Genomic DNA, 19251 nt, shown 5'->3' with positions numbered 1-19251 from the left:
CCCGAATATCCGCAGCAGGACGCGATGGGCGCAAGTCCCGGAGGTTTGCGGATTAATTCCTGCCGTGCTTTTATCTAGAACACGCGCATTTTGTTTTTCTTTTTAGCGCGAAGCTTGGTTTCGGAACCCTCCAAGATTTTCCCGACGGTGGCTGCTTCCTTGCCGAATGTGTTTGCAGGTGTAGTACAAACAAAGGACGTACGAAACTACCCACGAAGTGGCTCGGATAAACCTTGAACGCTGATCAAATATTTCCTGCTCTGTTGGGCGTTACAACAACAACAACAAAAAAAAAGATGAAAGAAGTTCCTACATAAGAACTGCACATATAATATCGGCTCACAGCTATATTAAAGGCACACTGATGATCTGTTAATAGATTGGTTAATTATACTTCACAGTTTTTTTTAACTAAGTCATTCGGTACGTGCCACTGGGGTAGTGCCCGTTCGTGACGGATCCTCCAAGATGGGTTTTGTCCCAGTGCGACACAAGACGTATAAAATCCCTAAATGTTTATTGACACGTGTCCCAACTATACTGTTTGCATGCACTTGCCATGGCCAAATTGTATACGCCCCTCTTTGGCTGTAAAGCGTTTAATTAGGCACTTTACTCGCGCTAACGCCTCGCATAGATTCTGACCTGTGCGTTGGACTTGCGCGAGTTCCTGTTTTGTATTTTTTCTTTCTGCACTGTAATGCGATAGGGCCACGGTATGGAATCGACAATGCGATTATAAATCTGGCAGCGGAAGTTAGGGAAAGTGCGGCAGCGCAGGCTGGCGATAATGATAATTGACGGGCTTTTAACCTGGCTGCTTTTCCCCAAAGATCCTTTCTCAATTTCTTACGGGTGACTTGGGACAGTCGTAGCATGCGTGCTGCGCACAACTACTTCGTCGGTACCCCACCTTACTCAATAACATAGGCTATGGCCCGAATTTACACCTCTACACTGCAGAGAGACGCATATCACCGTTGTTCTTAGCATGGAAAATCACTCCTGCTGGCGTGCAATCAGTTGCTTCAACAACACAGCGGCAAATTAGTTGTGCTTCATGAAACGGAAAATTGTCATCTACGCGTCAGTATATGTAGCCAGAAGCTACGAAAGCAACCGCCCCGGAAACGCGTTGGTCCCAGGTTCGATGCCCGGACGGGGACGAACTTTTTCGTCAAACTGCGGAGCTTTCTGGCCGAGAAACCCGCATTTACGTTGTAGCTTGGTGCTACATTCATGCGGATGACAATATTTTTTCCAACTCCTCGCTCCTAACGTGCCTTCTAAAGTACACGAAGGCTATTCGAATGGCATTAGCCTAACTGGGCCTCGCACGTGCTGCTCGTGATTTAACCTAACGTCATTTCGCCGAAGCGAACGCTATACACCAATTGACTATTTGAATCGTTCATGAGATTTGATAGGAAGAGAGACGGCAAAGGTAGGGAGGTCACCAAGACGCAGTTCCGGTTTGACACCCTTGCGCAAGGAGAAGAGGGTTAAGGGATGAAAAAAAAAAGAAAGCAGGGCGAAGGAAGAAGGCAGTAGCGCTTGTCTTCATCACGCTTACAGTCGGTCACCGAGGCCAGTCGATTTCGTAAGGGAGTTGTCAAGCGCACCCTTCGGGAGTTCTGTTTCGCGACTGCTCAAAATATGCACCGAAGACTTCGCGAACGCTACACCATTATGCCGTGCAATACGCCCGCAATTCCCGAGCCTTTTATCGCGCTTTCATAAATCCGAGCTTACTTCTTTACTCTCCGTTACATACGCCGCAAGTGCCTGTACGTTCCACCGGCTGTGCCGACGGCAGCGCCCGGCTTGGCGTTCTCACCGATGCCCTGGACGCAGGCTGCGTGTTGCCGACTGCTCTATGATTGGCATTTGATAGCGAGTCATGCCGCCGGTGCCCTACGAGATTCGCTGTGGAACTTCCCCTGACGAGCGTCGCTGTAAAAATGCGAAACCAACGCAGTTCTCCTGAAGCGTATAGTGTATATACGGTAAGTGGCACTCGGCTGACGCCATTGCAGCGTTTCCCCCTCTGCCCGAAAGTACCTGCTGCTGAACGCCAGGGCGAGGTGGTCGACGGCCTCGAAGCAGGCCTGCGACGAGGACGATCCCCCGGGCCCGTAGTCGTGGCCCTTGACCCGCTGGATGAGCGCCGAGGCGGCGACCAGCAGCTCGGCCGACTGGATGGGCGGGTACTTCTCCAGGATGGAGCGGAGGATGCGGAGCACCTGGCCCAGCCTCTCGTGCGCCGCCACCAGTCGCGTCTCGCGACGCTGCTTCTCTGCACACGGGGGGGGAGACGACTCGCAGTCAGGCACTTTGAGCATTGCGTACGTTCGAACTGGTCAAGACGACCTCTCTGCCTTCTTTCAATTAAATTATTTCTCTCTGTCGGTGGACGCGTTATTTAAAAGGAAGCTTAAGCTCGGGTGCCAACTCTTATTTCTCTGTTCAAGTACACTTGACACGCAGCAGTACTATTGTGAGACAATCGCTAGAGCAACTTGAATGACATTTGTTGCATTTACAAGAAAAAAAAATATAAATTCTATCGAATGTACGAAGCAGAATTTAGATTGAGCGCCTCCAAGATTTAACAACAAAGAAAGCGGAAGTACGAAATTTGTGCATCTGTAACTGTTCACAAAAGACAGACATCCGTTTCAAAAACGTATATAGATTTCTCAACCCACTCCTCGTTGTAGGAGTCGTCGGGGAGCGCTACGGGTTGTGTCGAAATCCAGCTCCTGGCGACCGCTTCCTCGGAGTAACGGATACAGATCTGGTTTCGGGGGCCGCATACGCTGGAAACGATTTCAGGAGCCAGAAACACGGCATTTCGGCCATGTTTTGGACATCACCTACCGCAGCGCGCTGAACACTTTGCAGCCGAGAGACGGCACTGCCCTGCACTCGGTGCTACCTGGTGCAGGGAACTGATTAGGCCAGTGGTTAGAGCAGTGCGGCAGTGGCTAGATAAGACAGAATGTAAAGCAGCAGTGGTAAAATATATAACGTAGAGAACAAGAACATCAAGAAGGAAATTTCATACGATAACTAGAGAGGCGGTGCGCTCCTTAGTGAGGCTCAAGCCTAGGAATCTTGGACACTGCGAATTCGCCAATGTGTTGAACTTCACTGCAGTACACAAGCGTACCTCGATGAGCAGCATTAAAGAAATATATATATGTCACAAGATTGGCCGAATTTCAACAAGCTCCAATTAGCAACGCCGAGAATGTGCTTCCTCCTGATATCATACGCAGTTACGGCAGTTTGTCGCAATGTCCTCCTGCAGTATAGCAGTGGCAGTGTCAGGACTAAAACTCTGCTATAACGAAGCATTCAAGAAGCAGCACCATAAAAAAGTGACCTCTCGACGTTGCTAATTGAAACATGTTGAAACTCAGCCAACACTGTGAATATTATATATATATATATATATATATATATATATATACACACACTGAAAAAAAAGAGTTCGACGTAAGTTGAATAAGCACAATATATTGCACTGACGTGTCGCCTGGTAGACCAGCCTTTCTCAAAGCTTGCTAAGTTCACATCTTGATGTTGTTGTTGTTGTTGTTGTTGTACATATCCTGTGTGTCATTCAAGCCTGAAGGATGTTTTTGTAATTTCACTTTACCGCATGTCTTTTGCCGTACGCGGCACACACACCCACCGTGTGCCTCCGGCGCGAAGGCCTTCCTGAGCCTCCCCAGGGCCTCCTTGAAGGCGCGCACGTCGTGCGTGAGCACGAGGATGTCCTCGCGCTGCACCATGGCCCCCGTCGAGGCCGACGCGCCGCCCCCGAGGCGGCCCTCGTCCCGGGCCCCGCTGCTGTCGTTGCTGCTGGCGCTGCTCGCGCTGCTGGCCAGGCTGGTCGCCGACTGCGAGGCCCCCGAAGACGACGCAATCCAATCAATAACAAAAAATGATGAGTCACGTCGGCTAACGTCCAGAAATTACACGGTGACTTATGTGGGGCGCCGTAGCGGAGGGTGCCGAGAAGGAGACAGTCAAAGGTATTCGTTGAAAGGCGGAGAATTCTTATATCTGTAGGTGCCTGCATGATGTACAGTGTGCCCGTAAAGTCACGGTACATTTCTGGCCGGTCGCAGGAAAGCAACAAAACAAGACAGAAACGTGAAATCTTCACCTCGATAAAAGGGAAGCTCTCCAAGTTTCCCTAGTACGACGTGCAAGGGCGTGCGCACGCAGGTGATGACGCAGAAGCACGAACTGCGAAGCCGTGGTTCAGCCAACGCCACTCCACACGTGGGCGGTACAGAGGAAAGTTCGGCGTGTTCTGTGGCTTGCTAAATTGAAATCCTTGACCAAAGTGCAATGCGAATATCGTCGCGTGTGCAGTCAACAGCAAAAGTTTACGGGTTTGCACTGTTTAACAGTTTGCACTGTTAAGGCATGACACTGGTATTTAATGAATCACTGTGTAGGTGGCGAAGGCCACTACATGCTGGAACATGCAATTCGAGTCTGTGTGACCACGCTTCGCAGGAATTCAGCTTCTTGGCAGATCCTGCGTCCCGTAAACTTTTGCGGTTGACTGTACAACGAAGCGCCACCGCATGGGAAGAACATTGATCAGTGGGATAAGCAGGTGAAGGATGGCGGCAGTTTGTTGGACAAAACGCGTTCTAGTAGGCCAGCGGTAAGTGACGCGTCTGTAGAGGCTATACGGGTGGGCTACCTGAGGAACCCCAAGAAATATGTGCGTGCGTGTGTTCTACAATTACTGAACAGGTATAACCTTAGAGAGTTTTCCTTTTATTTCGTGAAAATTTCGCATTTATATCTTTTTTCCTTGACTTCCTGCGACCTGTCAAAAGTGCACCATGACTTTACGGACACACTGTATATTCTCTGCGTGAGAAAGGGAATCGGGGACAGAAAGGCCGTAAAGGAAGAGGACGGCGGGAAACGGGGAAACGAAAGGCACGAAAATATATGATGATGGCACGTGCAGGCGAGACAAAGACGATGCTATTAACGTAAACAGGTTAAACTTTGTCAGTTAAGCCAGTGTCTTCGGATAAGTCATAGCCACATTTGGTTCCTTAATGAGACAATAAAGATGGACGCCAAATCAACTTAGACACAAAGTATGCACGCAGAACTCTACTTTCGTTGATTTCGCGATAATACAGGTTCATTATTAGAATAAAAAATGAAGGCCGAGTTTTGGTTTTCCGAATTTCGAGCCGACACCTAGGGCCGGTAGGTCAGTTTGACGTCGCGCATTTGCAATTTTTCTTGCTTTCCTTTTTGGGCTGCTGTGGCTGTAAAAAGTTTTTGAGACGTTTAAGCTTCAGTCTTTAGCGCTTTTAGAATACGATATAGCCAATTCATACCGACAAAAATTTATCTAGTACTGAGTATACGCCGTCGAAATCCATGACGTCACGGCGAGGTGGTGCGGCAACTTCAAGGAGGCGTCGCCACCCGTTTGCTCCTTACTGCTGCTGCTGATGTTTGTTGTCGTGCCCTTTGAAACGGGGCAGCGGGGACAAATAGTCAGCGAGCCTGCTTGATTTAATAAGGTTTTACTATATCTATGGCCGTCTAATATTTTGCCTATCTCATCTAGATCTTAATTTTGTATTTGGAATCTCTATCACTATACTGTACCATTTGCAACGACTGTACTGTACCCACACTTGCAACGACTCCGCTTCTATAAATCTTTTCCCTGCTATCCTTCCACCTATAATCTAATCTTCTCTTATCTCCACTGATGCCCAGGTAATCTTTTCTGGCTTACCAAGCATCCTCGCACAATGGTTTTTTTTTTTTCGGGGACAGGGCGGGGCGTATTGTAGACGGTGAATTAGGTAACGCTGCAAAAATAATTGTACTTTTTAGTTTTCTTTGGAAGCGTGTACCCAATGCATGCTACACAAGCAAGTGTACTAAAACCATTTTCGGAAGTCAGTCTGCCATTCTGTCTGTTTAACTAGGTATTTATTTTTGAAGGTGTAATCTTTACCTTTGGCGCTGCAAGCATAACAACTGAGCAAGCCCCGATTGCCCTAAACAAAGGTGTTACTGGACCTAAGACCATTTTTCAGTCTACCTCCGTGTGTGTCGGTGCAACTCCGCTCACTTACTCACTAACTAAATAACTAACTAGCTCGTGCACTCACTCACTCACTCACGCACTCACTCACTCACTCACTCGCTCGCTCAATCACTCACTCACTCACTCACTCAGTCATTCGCTTGCTCGCTCGCCCAATCGCTCATTCACTCACTCACTCGCTCATTCACTCACTCATTCACTCGCTCAATCACACTCACTCGCTCAATCTCTCATTCACTCACTCACTAGCTCAATTCCTCACTCACTCACTCGCTCACTTCATCGCTCCCTCAATCGCTCATCCACGCACTCACTCATTCGCTCACTCAATCGCTGATTCCCCCACTCGCTCGCTCGCTGACTCACTCACTCGCTCACTCACTTACTCGCTCACTCACTCGCTGGCTCAATCACTCGCTCATTCACTCGCTGGCTCGCTCACTCGCTCATTCACTCACTCGCTCGCTCACTCGCTCACTCACTCGCTCAATCACTCACTCACTCTCACTCACGCAATCGCTCACCGACTAAGTCGCTCGCTCACTCTAACTCATTCACTCGCTTAGTCGCTCACTTACTCACTCGCTCACTCACTCAATCACTCGCTCAATCACTCACTTGCTCATTCACTCAATCACTACTCGCTCACTCACTCGATCGCCCACTCAGTCACTCGATCACTCCCTCTCACTCACGCAAGCACGCACCCACGCACACCCATACACACACGCTCCCGCAGTTATACTCGCGCAAAAGACGCTGCGGCACATTCGAGAGTTTCAGAACGGGGTACTTAAGACACACCCAAGCGTTGGGGACGCGGACTAGACTGTGGGCTCTTCGTGCTTATTCGTGTTCGCTGTGCCACTTTCTTTGTTATCCAGCAGCCCGGCGCTTTGCGTTCCCCAACGTTTGGGCACACTAATCTAAAACTCTCTATTATGGCGCTTTAGAAATAGCGGACTCAAAGTTAGAGGACGCTATCCACCGGGCGCAAAATAAGTCTTGCGGAGTTTGGGTTTTGAGCGTTTCCTACCAAACTCCCCGACGCACGTTCGACTGGTTCCCACCGCGCTCCCTACCAGCTCGGTTTGCAGCGGTGCGGAGCCCTCTCGAGATCCGAGCCAGAGATAGCTTGCCCCCAGCCGAACGTATACACTAGCCGCTTCCCAGAGCAATCGGAATGACCACCCGATCGAGTTTCTGTCGGACCTCGGTCGCGCTCACACGTTGAAGGCGGAGTCGTCTCCGAGAGCACCCGAATGAACCAGAGTCCCGAGAGCACGATTTTCGACCAGCCGAAGTGTACCGCCGAGCCTCATTCGTCACCCCCGCACGCCGCTTGCAGTAAGAAGATGCGCTCACCTGGCGGGCTTCGGGTGCGGAGGGTCCCATGGTCGCGCGTCCCCCGCCCGGGTCGGACGCAGGAGACCTCGACTGGCCCGCTCCACGTGGAGCCGACGGACCCGGATCCTCGGGCTGAAGGGTCTGCGCAACAGAAAGAAATAAGAGTTTAGTTATTTATTTTATTTATTTATTTATCACACGTTATAGCTACGCTCCTATACGGAGCATTCAGGAAAGGGAGGAAAGTGCAAAAAAAAGAAATATAGCGAAGACCAATCTGCGACGAAAATTGAATAACCTTAGAAATATGTACGCTAATAACGGAAAATACAGCGCTACAACCGTAATACAACTTCAACAGCACCTGAAGACAAAAAAGAGAGAATGTGCACATATTAAAGAAAACTCGAACAAGCAAACACCCCCTAAAAAAAGCAAGAAGAAAGCAATTAAAGCAAAAAAAAAAAAAACGGACGGACATTGTACTACATCAACAAGAAGCATAATGTACACGTAAACGTTCAAGGGAAAGTCGCGATCAATAATTGTTACTATGGCATCAGCGAGAGCAGACAGCAGCGTAGCATATAAGTTACAGGTGGGATTTTTCCCAAAGATTCGTTGAAAGCTCAAGTTATTTCGAAGCCTTCGTGACATACACTGCGGCCTTTCCAGAAGAAGGGACAGGGGGGAGGCGGCGGGTGTAGACGTTATTATGCAGCAAGACATGATACGGTAACAAAACGGCGAGTTTCGTGGGGCTGAAAGGAAATACGTAGTTTCATTTCTATAACGCTAAAACTTGGATTTATTTTACGTGAATTATACCGGGTAGTTTATCGATTGCATCGGAATACCGAAGCTGAACAAAAAACGCAGTTTCGCCCGTAAGGCGAAGCATCGATTGCGATATAAAATTCGCGGACAGCCATACGATGTAAGGATAACACTTATCGGCCGTATGGACGTGTAAACAGTCACTTGCTAACTAAATAAGTATAGTGTCAGCGCGCACAGCAAACATGAACACATCAGACTCGACGACTGCGGACTCTCGCTCTCAAAACGCTGGCGTGAGGAAACGTGGCAGCAGCAGCGAGCGAATTGACGTTCGTGCTGTCGATCGCTTCAACGCAAGGCGAGTGCTGAGGACACACAGCACGCACAAAGCTACGAGCCGCCGACGTGCCTAGACTCTGCCCTCAACGCAGATCGCTCTCAAGATACGGCCTCGCGACCGCGCGCAGCCGGCGCGCTGTTGCAGGCGGAGTTGCAGGCGGAGAGAACTCCCCCTCCCTCCTCTCCCCCCGGTGCTTCGCAACGCTGGGCGCTTTGTGCAGGCGAGATTGAGCCGCGATCGACTAACGCCCCTTACCGATTGTCAGCTCCCCTCACACGCTTTCACTCGCAATACGGTGTGGGATGCGCTGCGACGGTGTTATCGCCCTAGGACTTTATACGGAACATGACGGCGACGCCGACGGCAGAAATGCGCTTGGAGCGCCCATATAGTTAATATCGGAATAAAAGGAAACACAGAAGCGTCTACTATTGTGTGAACCGGGACTACACCAGAACACACCGAGATTTTCCGGTTCTGTACTTCAGATGAAAGGCAAACAAATACAGTTGAAATTGCGCTTAGTTACATAACTTGGGACACTTTTGGCCCTTTCTTTCTAAACCATCACGCATACTACAGATAACGGCGTACCATGTTTATTAAACTGTGCAAAAACATAACAGAACTGAAAAACTTTGCCATGCAAGTTGATGGCACACTGGCCTGTGTTCGGGAAGAGATGCTCACACGAAGAAAGGGTAAAGATATGACCTTGCAAGGATTCCTAGCTGCTTCGAATTTTACAGTTAAATTCAACGCTGGAGTTATACGTGCCAAAACAACATCTCATTATGAGGCCCGTCGTAGTGTGTTGGGGGGGGGGGGGTTGTTGCGGATTAATTTCGATCACCTGAAGGTCTTTAACATGCACCCAAAGCCCCCTGGAAAAGCGGCCGCTGCGGCCGGTATTTGGTCCCGCGACCTCGTGCTTAGCAGTGCTTAGAAGACCCCAGTAAAGCTTGCAAAAGGTATCTGTAGTTGTTGCTTCCTGGCCACGGCACCGGGAGAGGGTAAATCATGGCACGTGTTGAAAAACCCTCCCACCACCGGATGCGGCGTCGAATTCATGCACAGGTTGAGAGTCTGAAAACTGTGGAATAGGTATGTTTTCACGTTTCTGGCTGGTGCGAAAGACGCCTGCAGAGGCTGAAATTAAAGAAAAAAAAAGAAAGAGAGAGAAAAAAACTTGCACCAGGAAACGCGAATGGCATTCAACGCCAGGCCATACTGTATCTTTGGCATAGTGTCGCAAAATACATATATTTCAAAAAAGTTGCCTTAAAGGGACAGCTGTTTTAAAAGGTCACACGCTTCATGCCCGTGAGCAGTCTTCTTCACCGGCTGACCATAACATTGCACTAAAGCAATAAAGCATTGCATACCTCCCTCGGCAGTTGTGGTGGTGAATTTCAACAGCTTCGCTGGACATCCGCTTTCGCAGAGCTGGGATGGCGAGTCAATTTTTTTTATTTTAATTACGCGATATTAAGGTAAATCCTGCCGCTTTCATGTGACACCAGCTACTCGTTGTGGCACGGCAAACATAATGCAATGGTAATGAAAGAATACCGAAAAAAAAAAAAACGCTGAATAATTTCGTTGTGGCATGCCGGATCCCTCCGAATAGCGGAGTGTTTACATAGCTGCGCTCAGGATCACTGTGAGGGCAAGAAAGAACGCTACAGCGACGAAGAAAGAAAAAAGGATAGAAAAAGGAGCGCGACAGGTGTCGCCTCTTGTATTATCGATTTCAGAGTGGAGCTAATTATCGTCGAATACTGTCGCCACAGTAGGAATTTCCGCTTTCTTCTGATTGTCTTTTCCGGCTTCTGCAATAGTGACTTCTCCTAATATGTTTACTTTGCTATTGTTTCCTTTCTCTCTGTTTTTTTTTTCGTATTCGTTACAGTAATTGACCTCTTCAATTATGCCGACTTTGCTGTTGCACTCAATAATTTTTTTCGCTCTCTTCAGCCAAATTTCGTTCTCGCGTTCACTGCTTTCTTTTATTTCGTTACTCTTCCTGTTCTGATTGTAGCACGTTTCCGAATCATGCCTGCCTTTGTCTTTCTTCCACTTTTTTGTGCATTTCGCACAATATGGCCACTCCAGTCTTGCGGACTTGGCCGTTATTTTTGTCAGCTTCTTCGTTCCTTTCACGCTCATTCTTTGTTCTTTGCCTTGATTGGTTTTTCGTCGCTGTTAGTTCTCTGATATCACCGCGTTTCCGAACGCGCGTATTCTGTCTTCGCTTCTTTTCGTGTAAGAACAACGCATTGATCGAGCTCTCTAGATAGGCTTTCCGAGCTTTGAAATTCAGTTTGTTCTGCTTTAAGTCTGTATTCTTAGTGTAATTATTATTATAATTGTTTTTTGCTTTGACTGCTTTTTTATGACGGTTGTCAGTTCGCTCGGAACGCTCTTCTTCCTGCTTATTTCAGGCCCAGCTGAGTGCCCTTAGCGAAAATTAATGAGAAGAACGAAAAAAAAAACACAAAAAAAAACAAGAGAGACTGCAGGCCATTTCGGCAAGCATGCAAAATATGCGGGTGCCGTCCAGAACCGTTCCAGCGAGAAAACTACCAGACAAATTATTCAGGGCTTTTATATGAACAAACCAGGAGACGAGCATATCAGCGCATCATTAAAGTCACTACACTCCGTTTCATACTCAGAAGTCCACGCAGTGGAAGCTATACGGAAGTAGTGCGGCGGCAGAATGTATCACTCCGCGCGTTCTGCAGCGCAGTTGTTTTCGTTCTGCGGCGCTTTCTGGGGATTAACTGCTTCAAATATTACAACAGCGGCTGAGATCGCGTACTGCTCGTGCACGTTTGCGCTTTCGGTGTGTGACGCACTACGTTTTGGTCGTGACTGCAAGCAGTGCCACGTGGCCACTCGTCGCATAAATATATTACTCCCGCTCGCTCTGCGGTAACAACAAAATAAAAAAAGTTCATATTCGGCTAAGCCTTCCCTGTAATAATTACTTCGTATCATGCGAAATAAGAAGTAAGACGCTTACGGAGAGTTCGGCAAATCTCACCGGGGCGCATGCGTGCGGGGTGCTCTGGGGGCGACGATATGATTGGACGAAACGGCGCATCAGGGCGCCCCGCCCCGTTGCTTACCGGTGCGATTTGCCGAATTGGCCATTAGCGCTACATCGAATCACGTGGTCCGTGCCTATTTATCCGCGGAGGAAGGAAGTGACTAGCAGGGAGTATCTCTGGATAAATTTGAAGCCAGGAAAGAGTTGGCCCAATGCGTGATCCTGTCACGGCTACAGCTTTAGTCTTCCAATTCGGCGTACACTATACAAGAAAGGGTGCGATAGCAACTTGCGGTTGTCACACCAGCAAGTTGCAAAGAAGACGATTGAATGCGCACGTTGCAACAAACGTGCCGAAGTTGCACGAGCACATCGGTAGACAATGTGCACGAAGGAGTTGGCAAAGCACACAAACGAGTGCGCTCCGGTTAAACATGTGCAAAATTTGGTGGTGGTGATGATATTTATTGGCATACGCTTCGAAAGGGGACGGCGACAAATAGTCACCCGGCTTGCTTGCTCTATAGTTAGGCTTCACTGCATCTATCGACGTCTGGGATTTCTCGTATCTAATCTCAATTCCTACTTTAATCACTACAGTGTATACCTATACCAACGCTTACAATGACTCCAGTTTTATCAATCTCATCCCTGGATTTTTTTTCCCTGCCAATACTCTAAATGTGTCTTACTTATCTCGACTGCTGAACAGTTAATCCTTCCATATTTATTTATTTATTTATTTATTTATTTATTTATTTCCTCAGAGGTCTCATGTTGAGGTATTATATGAGGGAGCGGGCAGTTAATGGCAAATAAACAGAGAGAGAGAGAGAGAGAGAGAGACGAAGAGTAATGGCAAACAAAGATAATACAAGTAACAATGGGGTGTTTTCGGTGAGCTCCTTGAATGCAAGTGGGTCGATGATAGTGGCAACTTCGGTGAGCAGGCCATTCCAGTCTCGCGCTGTGCGCGCAAAAAATGACTGCTGAAAGGTCCCGGTATGGGCTTGTGGGAGATGTATACTGTGTGAAGAGTGACTGGTGCGGACAGTGGGATGGGCTCCTTTTATGTGCGGGTCACCAGAATGGCAATTCTATGAATATCAACGCTTCTGGAAGGTGAACACTCCATACGGGTGGACACTCCACATCAGGTGCAACGCTGTGGAGGCTAGAGGTACTTTTTCCAGTGGCTGCGTTCGCACTTAGAAACAGTTAGGTGTCTTCTGACCTACTTTTGTGAAAATGTTCTTTATATACGATCACTTCTGAATGAAAACAAGAATTTACCCTCAGAAGTAGACAAACCATGCCCTCATTCGGCTGCTAGCGCGTTGTTCTATAGCAATTTGTTTTTAGCTTTTTTTTTTTTTATTTGCATCGGCAGCCTCAGGTGCATGCTCGCGGCGCGAGGAAACGCTGCTGGCGGCCTGCGAAGCATAGACGCATAGAGGTTCTTTTCATCGGGCGAGGAGGATAGGGCGCGCGGAGAGCCGGTCCTCCTCTCTGGCTTGGGCGATCCGGCGCGGCGCTGCTTGAAAGTATTGCTGTCGCGTGCTGCGGAACGATTTCGAGATGTTTTAGTTGGTACTTTGTGAAATTTACGCCATGTCCGTTCATATAAGGTCGACAGGGAAGCCTTTCGGTGCATCGGTAACTACAGTAGGCGGAAATATCTCTTGGGGGCGCAAAAATGTGACGCGCTTTATCAGCCGCGGTGTACGCACATTATCATTCGTGGTGTGTGTATGTGTTGTGAACTAATTTGCTTATATCGGTTTTAATTAAACAAAAAAAACCCCGGTGTCTCTGTATTAGCAGCATGGAATGGTAAATCTGCTCACTGTCTGATCGCTTGGCGTAGGGAGTAAAACATAAAGCATAAGAGCGCATGCTCGTGCACGGCCAACCTAAGGCAACCACAAAACATCTAAGCGGCAGGCGCTATCAAATATTTGTGATGCAACGGCATCGTTCTCGCGCATTTCATGTCTACTAGGCTTCAAATTACCATATGTCTACGCTATCCTTCCTGCATGAGGCTGATGGCGCTGCTCAACACAGCGATCACTGCGGTTGGTGAACCAGCACGATACATACGTAAGCTGTGCGCTTCGGCATTGCCTTTTTGGCCTGTATACAGCCATAATATATGAGAGGGATCGCACAAAAAGAATGCGATGCCTATTTTTGAGGACAAGATTTCCGTAATACGTGTGAGTGCGTCGTAGAGAACGGAACGAACACAACCGAAAAAAAATCCGGTTATCATTCTCTTTCTCGAAAAAGCAAGAGAAAACGGGCCAACGCCGCAATACGACCTCGCATAGTCACGCCGCACAACGCTTATAAATATATAACCGCTGATGCCGTATGCTTGGGCCATGCGGTATACAGAATGTTACGTTTCGCCTACAACGCGCGGTAATGCCGGCGCGGATGCAACGGACGCCGGGGCTTCGTTCAAAGCGGCGGACATTTTGGCCCGTGCGACGCCGGCGCAACGCCTCCCCGCCAAGCGTGTCCAGGCGTGTTTCAGTGCCACGTGTCTTCGTGTGTGCGTGTGTGTGTGTGTGCCCTCGCTTGTCAAAGCGCGGCAGCCGGGGAGCGGAGTTCCCCAAATGAGGAGCCAGGAGGTCTCTCGGCTCGACCGTGCGCGCCGTCGTGTGGGCGGGTTGGCGATGCGTCACTACACTCGGCTCACCATGTCTCTCGGCTCGACCGTGCGCGCCGTCGTGGGCTCATGCTCCGCCGTCGCGTGGGCTCTTCCCGTGACCTTCCCTTTTGGACCGCGACGCCGAGAGTATAAGAGCAGCTGCCCCCGGACGCCAGGAGAGAGGCTCCGATTTGTACTGTTGAGTTACGTGCTCTCCCGTCTCTCCACTTCGGTCGACCTGACCGGCCGCTCTTTTGCTATGTTAGAATAAACAAGTTGTTCTGTTACCAGTCTTCTCTTGCTTTGCCGGGACCTTCGGATGCTTCCTGTGCCCCAGGCCGCCAGGCCAACGCTACCCTTGGGGCTTGCGACCCATTGGCAATAACGGGCGTCAGCACCGAGACCCCAACAACTCGTGCCAGCGGTGCGATCCCTACAACTGGTGGCAGCGGTGGGATCCGAACCCACGCCTTTATCAGACTGGTGCGGGGTAAGGCTGTTACACAGCTCAGTGCACCACCCCCAGTCGAATTCCGTTGAGAAGCTCCACTCCGTCATGAAGCGCGTGTTGAGAGCATTGTGTTTTGAACATCAAACTGACTGGGAGCTGTGTCTGCCTGGAGTGATGTTTGCATTAAGGACCGCGCCGCATGCGGCTACGGGGTTTTCGCCAGCTGAGCTGGTGTACGGTCGCTCGCTGCGATCTCCGCTTCGCATGCTTCGAGAATCATGGGAAGGCAGGGGCGACGACCCAGTCGTGGTAGAGTACGTGCTTAAGCTCCTCGAACGCTTAAGAAGGGCACAGGAGTTGTCAGGTGAAGCAATGGCAGAGGCCCAGCAGAGGGCCAAGGTTTATTATGATCGGACAGCCAGGGCCCGTCGTTTTGAGGTGGGCGATGAGGTCATGATATTGCGCACATCGCTAAAGAACAAACTCGACGTGCAGTGGGAGGGCCCAGCACGGATTGTTCAAAAACTGTCGGACGTTAACTACGTGGTGAGTCTGCCAGGAAAGCGGAAAGCACAGCAAGTTTACCACTGTAATCTGCTCAAACCCTATAAGCAACGGGAAGCAGTGGTGTGCATGATGGTAAACGTGCCCGAAGAGCTTCCGGTCGAGCTTCCGGGACTAGGTTCAGTGACGAACAGGAAAGACACCGATCAAGTCATTAGTGACTTAATAAGTAAAGCATCGCTGTCGCCTGAGCAGAAAACCGAACTACACCAGCTCTTACAAGAGTTTCAAGGTCTGTTCTCTGAGAGGCCTGGTAGGACTTCTGTCCTTACTCATGACATAGAACTTACCTCCCCAGAGCCAGTACGATCCAAGGCGTACCGGGTGTCACCCCGCCAGAGCGATATTATGGAGGCTGAGGTAAAGAAAATGCTACAGCTCGGTGTTATTGAAGCGGGTGAGAGTGATTATACCTCCCCTTTGATCTTAGTTGAGGTACCGGGCAAGGAACCTCGTCCTTGCGTCGACTACCGCAGGCTTAATTCCATCACTAAGGATCAAATTTATCCGATCCCTAACATCGAGGAGCGCCTTGAGAGAGTGAGTAGCGCTCAGTTTATTTCCACCCTAGATCTTGTCAGGGGTTATTGGCAGGTTCCACTTACAGAAGAGGCTAGTAGGTATGCGGCGTTCATTTCACCAATGGGGACATTCCGTCCTAAAGTTTTGAGTTTTGGTTTGAAGAACGCGCCATACTGCTTTTCAAGCCTCATGGATAAAGTGTTGCGGGGACAGCAAGAATTCGCTTTACCGTATCTAGACGACGTAGCGATATTCTCCGCATCCTGGCCTGAGCATATGGCGCACTTGCGGGCAGTGCTAACCCGCCTGCGCGATGCGGGCTTGACAGTCAAGGCTCCCAAGTGCCAGTTAGCACAGGCCGAGGTTGTCTACCTCGGACACGTGATTGGTCGGGGTCGTCGCCGCCCCTCTGAAATAAAGGTGGCCGCTGTGCGAGACTTCCCGCAACCGCGTACGAAGACCGATATTCGGTCGTTCTTAGGTGTCGCCGGCTACTATCAGAGGTACATCCCCAGGTACTCTGATATCGCGTCTCCCCTAACGGATGCTCTAAGAAAGACAGAGCCGCAAACAGTCGTCTGGGATGAGACAAAGGAAAGAGCTTTTAGCGCCCTAAAGAGCGCCCTAACAAGCCAGCCTGTGCTACGATCGCCCGACTACACAAAAGGGTTCGTTGTTCAGTGTGATGCTAGTGAGCGAGGCATGGGCGTTGTACTGTGCCAACGGGAAAATGGAGAAGTAGAACACCCCGTCCTGTATGCTAGTCGTAAGCTGACGAGTCGTGAGCAGGCGTATAGCGCCACCGAGAAAGAGTGTGCGTGTATCGTGTGGGCCGTTCAGAAATTGTCATGTTACCTAGCCGGCTCGAGGTTTATCATTGAAACGGATCACTGCCCTCTCCAATGGCTGCAGACCATCTCTCCCAAAAATGGCCGCCTCCTGCGCTGGAGCCTCGCTTTGCAACAATATTCCTTTGAGGTGCGTTACAAAAAGGGGAGTCTCAACGGTAACGCCGATGGCTTAAGTCGAAGCCCCTAACGTGGGAATCAGCCTCAAAATTGCTTGTTACTGATGTTTTTCTTCCTGAGGCAGGATTTTTTTTAACTTATTGCTTTTGTGTAGTGTTTCAAAGTGATGATGTGCTTTCTAGTGCAATTTTCCGATTTGTGGACGCGTTCTGAGTGCTGCTAAACTACTGTAAGGAACTAGGCAGCAGTATAAAAGGGGAAAGAGCCTGGCAGGGCTTAGTGAGGGTTGTGCCGTGCTTGCTGACTGAGCGGTTGACTTTCGGCGTAGTTCTAACGCTTGCCGGAAACGAGAACAAAAATGTCAACTCTCCCGAAGTCACTTTGCAATGTCCTGTGTGCACCTGAACGTGAGAACGAGGGCTTCTCTGTGCGCTGCGCTCAAGAAACGCCAAAGGACGCCCGACTTCGGTTATGAGCATCATCGAGCGACATCCCTCCGGACAGCGGATGCAGTCCCCTGACCATCGGGATCTCCTTCCCCCGGCGGGGCGGTCTGTTACGTTTCGCCTACAACGCGCGGTAATGCCGGCGCGGATGCAACGGACGCCGGGGCTTCGTTCAAAGCGGCGGACATTTTGGCCCGTGCGACGCCGGCGCAACGCCTCCCCGCCAAGCGTGTCCAGGCGTGTTTCAGTGCCACGTGTCTTCGTGTGTGCGTGTGTGTGTGTGTGCCCTCGCTTGTCAAAGCGCGGCAGCCGGGGAGCGGAGTTCCCCAAATGAGGAGCCAGGAGGTCTCTCGGCTCGACCGTGCGCGCCGTCGTGTGGGCGGGTTGGCGATGCGTCACTACACTCGGCTCACCATGTCTCTCGGCTCGACCGTGCGCGCCGTCGTGGGCTCATGCTCCGCCGTCGCGTGGGCTCTTCCCGTGACCTTCCCTTTTGGACCGCGACGCCGAGAGTATAAGAGCAGCTGCCCCCGGACGCCAGGAGAGAGGCTCCGATTTGTACTGTTGAGTTACGTGCTCTCCCGTCTCTCCACTTCGGTCGACCTGACCGGCCGCTCTTTTGCTATGTTAGAATAAACAAGTTGTTCTGTTACCAGTCTTCTCTTGCTTTGCCGGGACCTTCGGATGCTTCCTGTGCCCCAGGCCGCCAGGCCAACGCTACCCTTGGGGCTTGCGACCCATTGGCAATAACGGGCGTCAGCACCGAGACCCCAACAACTCGTGCCAGCGGTGCGATCCCTACAAGAACAAAGATATCTGTCTATATAGCCGACGCGTCTCATCCCCGGCAGCTAGCGCCGTTCGGCCCAGCCAAGCGGCCGAGAATGCAACTACGGCTGCCACGTTCGCTCTCATTGCAGCCCGCCTGACGCAGTAGGCCGCACCTTTTCTTTTTCTTTTTTTAATCCAGCAGCCGTGACAGCAATGCCAAGCGTCGCTATAATTGACAGACAAATGGCAATAATTGTCCAGAGTAAGGCATGAAATATTTTAGGCTAACAGTCACTCTCATCATATCGACGCAAAAAATCCGGTCATTACAGTTTGGGAAGCTTGCGACCCATTGCCCTGGAACTGGTTCGTACGGGGGGGTGGGGGGGGGGGTGGACGCGGTTCTCCCGCAGCAATATCATTGTGAACAACTCCACATGCATCACTCATTCTCCCTGCAGACTAGTACAACGGCTGTTGTAGTGCCTCGTAATATTCGAACGGGACGAATATTCGACAACTTCGAATAGCGAATCTTGGAACTGAATGCGAATCGAACGGCGAAGCCTCTGCGCTTCGCGTTCGAAATATCGTAGGAAACATTCGCGCACCTCCCCTCTCAAGTTTCAAATCGAATCAGCGACGAAGCGACGTGAAGGTTCGGGAACGAAGCGCGCGGGGGGGGGGGGGGGGGGGGGGGGGGCAGCGCGCGCTCAAAGCCTTTCCGCAGCCGTCGGCAATGCGAACTTCGCGTTCTCGTCTCACCCGATATGCCGGTGGTGCGGGCAACAGGTAGGTCGGCGCGCGCTATATTTAGAGCCGCGGCTCGGCGGGGAGGGGAGGGAGAGGAGGAGGGGGTGAGTGAGGGTAGCCTGGCCGCATAACACCCTCTCTGGCCACATCGCCCGACGCGCGTCGACGGCGACACCCGAGCTATCGAGCTGTACACACGCGCCTCCAACGGGCCGTCGAGCAAGGCGGTCGATGTTTTAGCGGTGTTTTGGAAACGATCGCGCCGCGTATTCCACGTGCGAACCCCTCGCAAATCGCGGTCAACTGTTAAAGGGAACGCTCCGGTGCGAGGCTCTCGTTTTTGCTGGCGCTGTGGCTGTAAATGCCAGCCAGCTGCAACCAACGTACTCGTGGCCTCCGAGATGGGGGGTGCGCGCCGCGCGATCTCAGAGGCTTTGGTTTACTGCACACGTGTGGCAGAAAGGTGCCAGCGCCACC

The 19251-nt window shown here is 50.5% G+C and overlaps 1 protein-coding gene across 1 annotated transcript in view; it reads right to left on the bottom strand.

The window, feature by feature from the left end:
• The window catches only part of LOC126517848 (rho GTPase-activating protein 45-like), a 251022-nt gene that overhangs the window by 70544 nt on the left and 161227 nt on the right, over positions 1–19251 (bottom strand). Inside the window, exons 3-5 of the mRNA XM_055064503.2 lie at positions 7484–7606; positions 3701–3908; positions 2062–2296 (exon numbers count right to left, since the gene is read on the bottom strand). Of these exons, the coding sequence (XP_054920478.1) occupies positions 2062–2296; positions 3701–3908; positions 7484–7606 (566 nt within the window). The remainder of the gene's footprint in view (positions 1–2061; positions 2297–3700; positions 3909–7483; positions 7607–19251) is intronic.

This window comes from Dermacentor andersoni, chromosome 11 (genome assembly GCF_023375885.2).
Source record: "Dermacentor andersoni chromosome 11, qqDerAnde1_hic_scaffold, whole genome shotgun sequence".
In the NCBI taxonomy this organism is placed as follows: domain Eukaryota; kingdom Metazoa; phylum Arthropoda; class Arachnida; order Ixodida; family Ixodidae; genus Dermacentor; species Dermacentor andersoni.
This window is presented reverse-complemented; position numbering and strand designations above follow the sequence as displayed.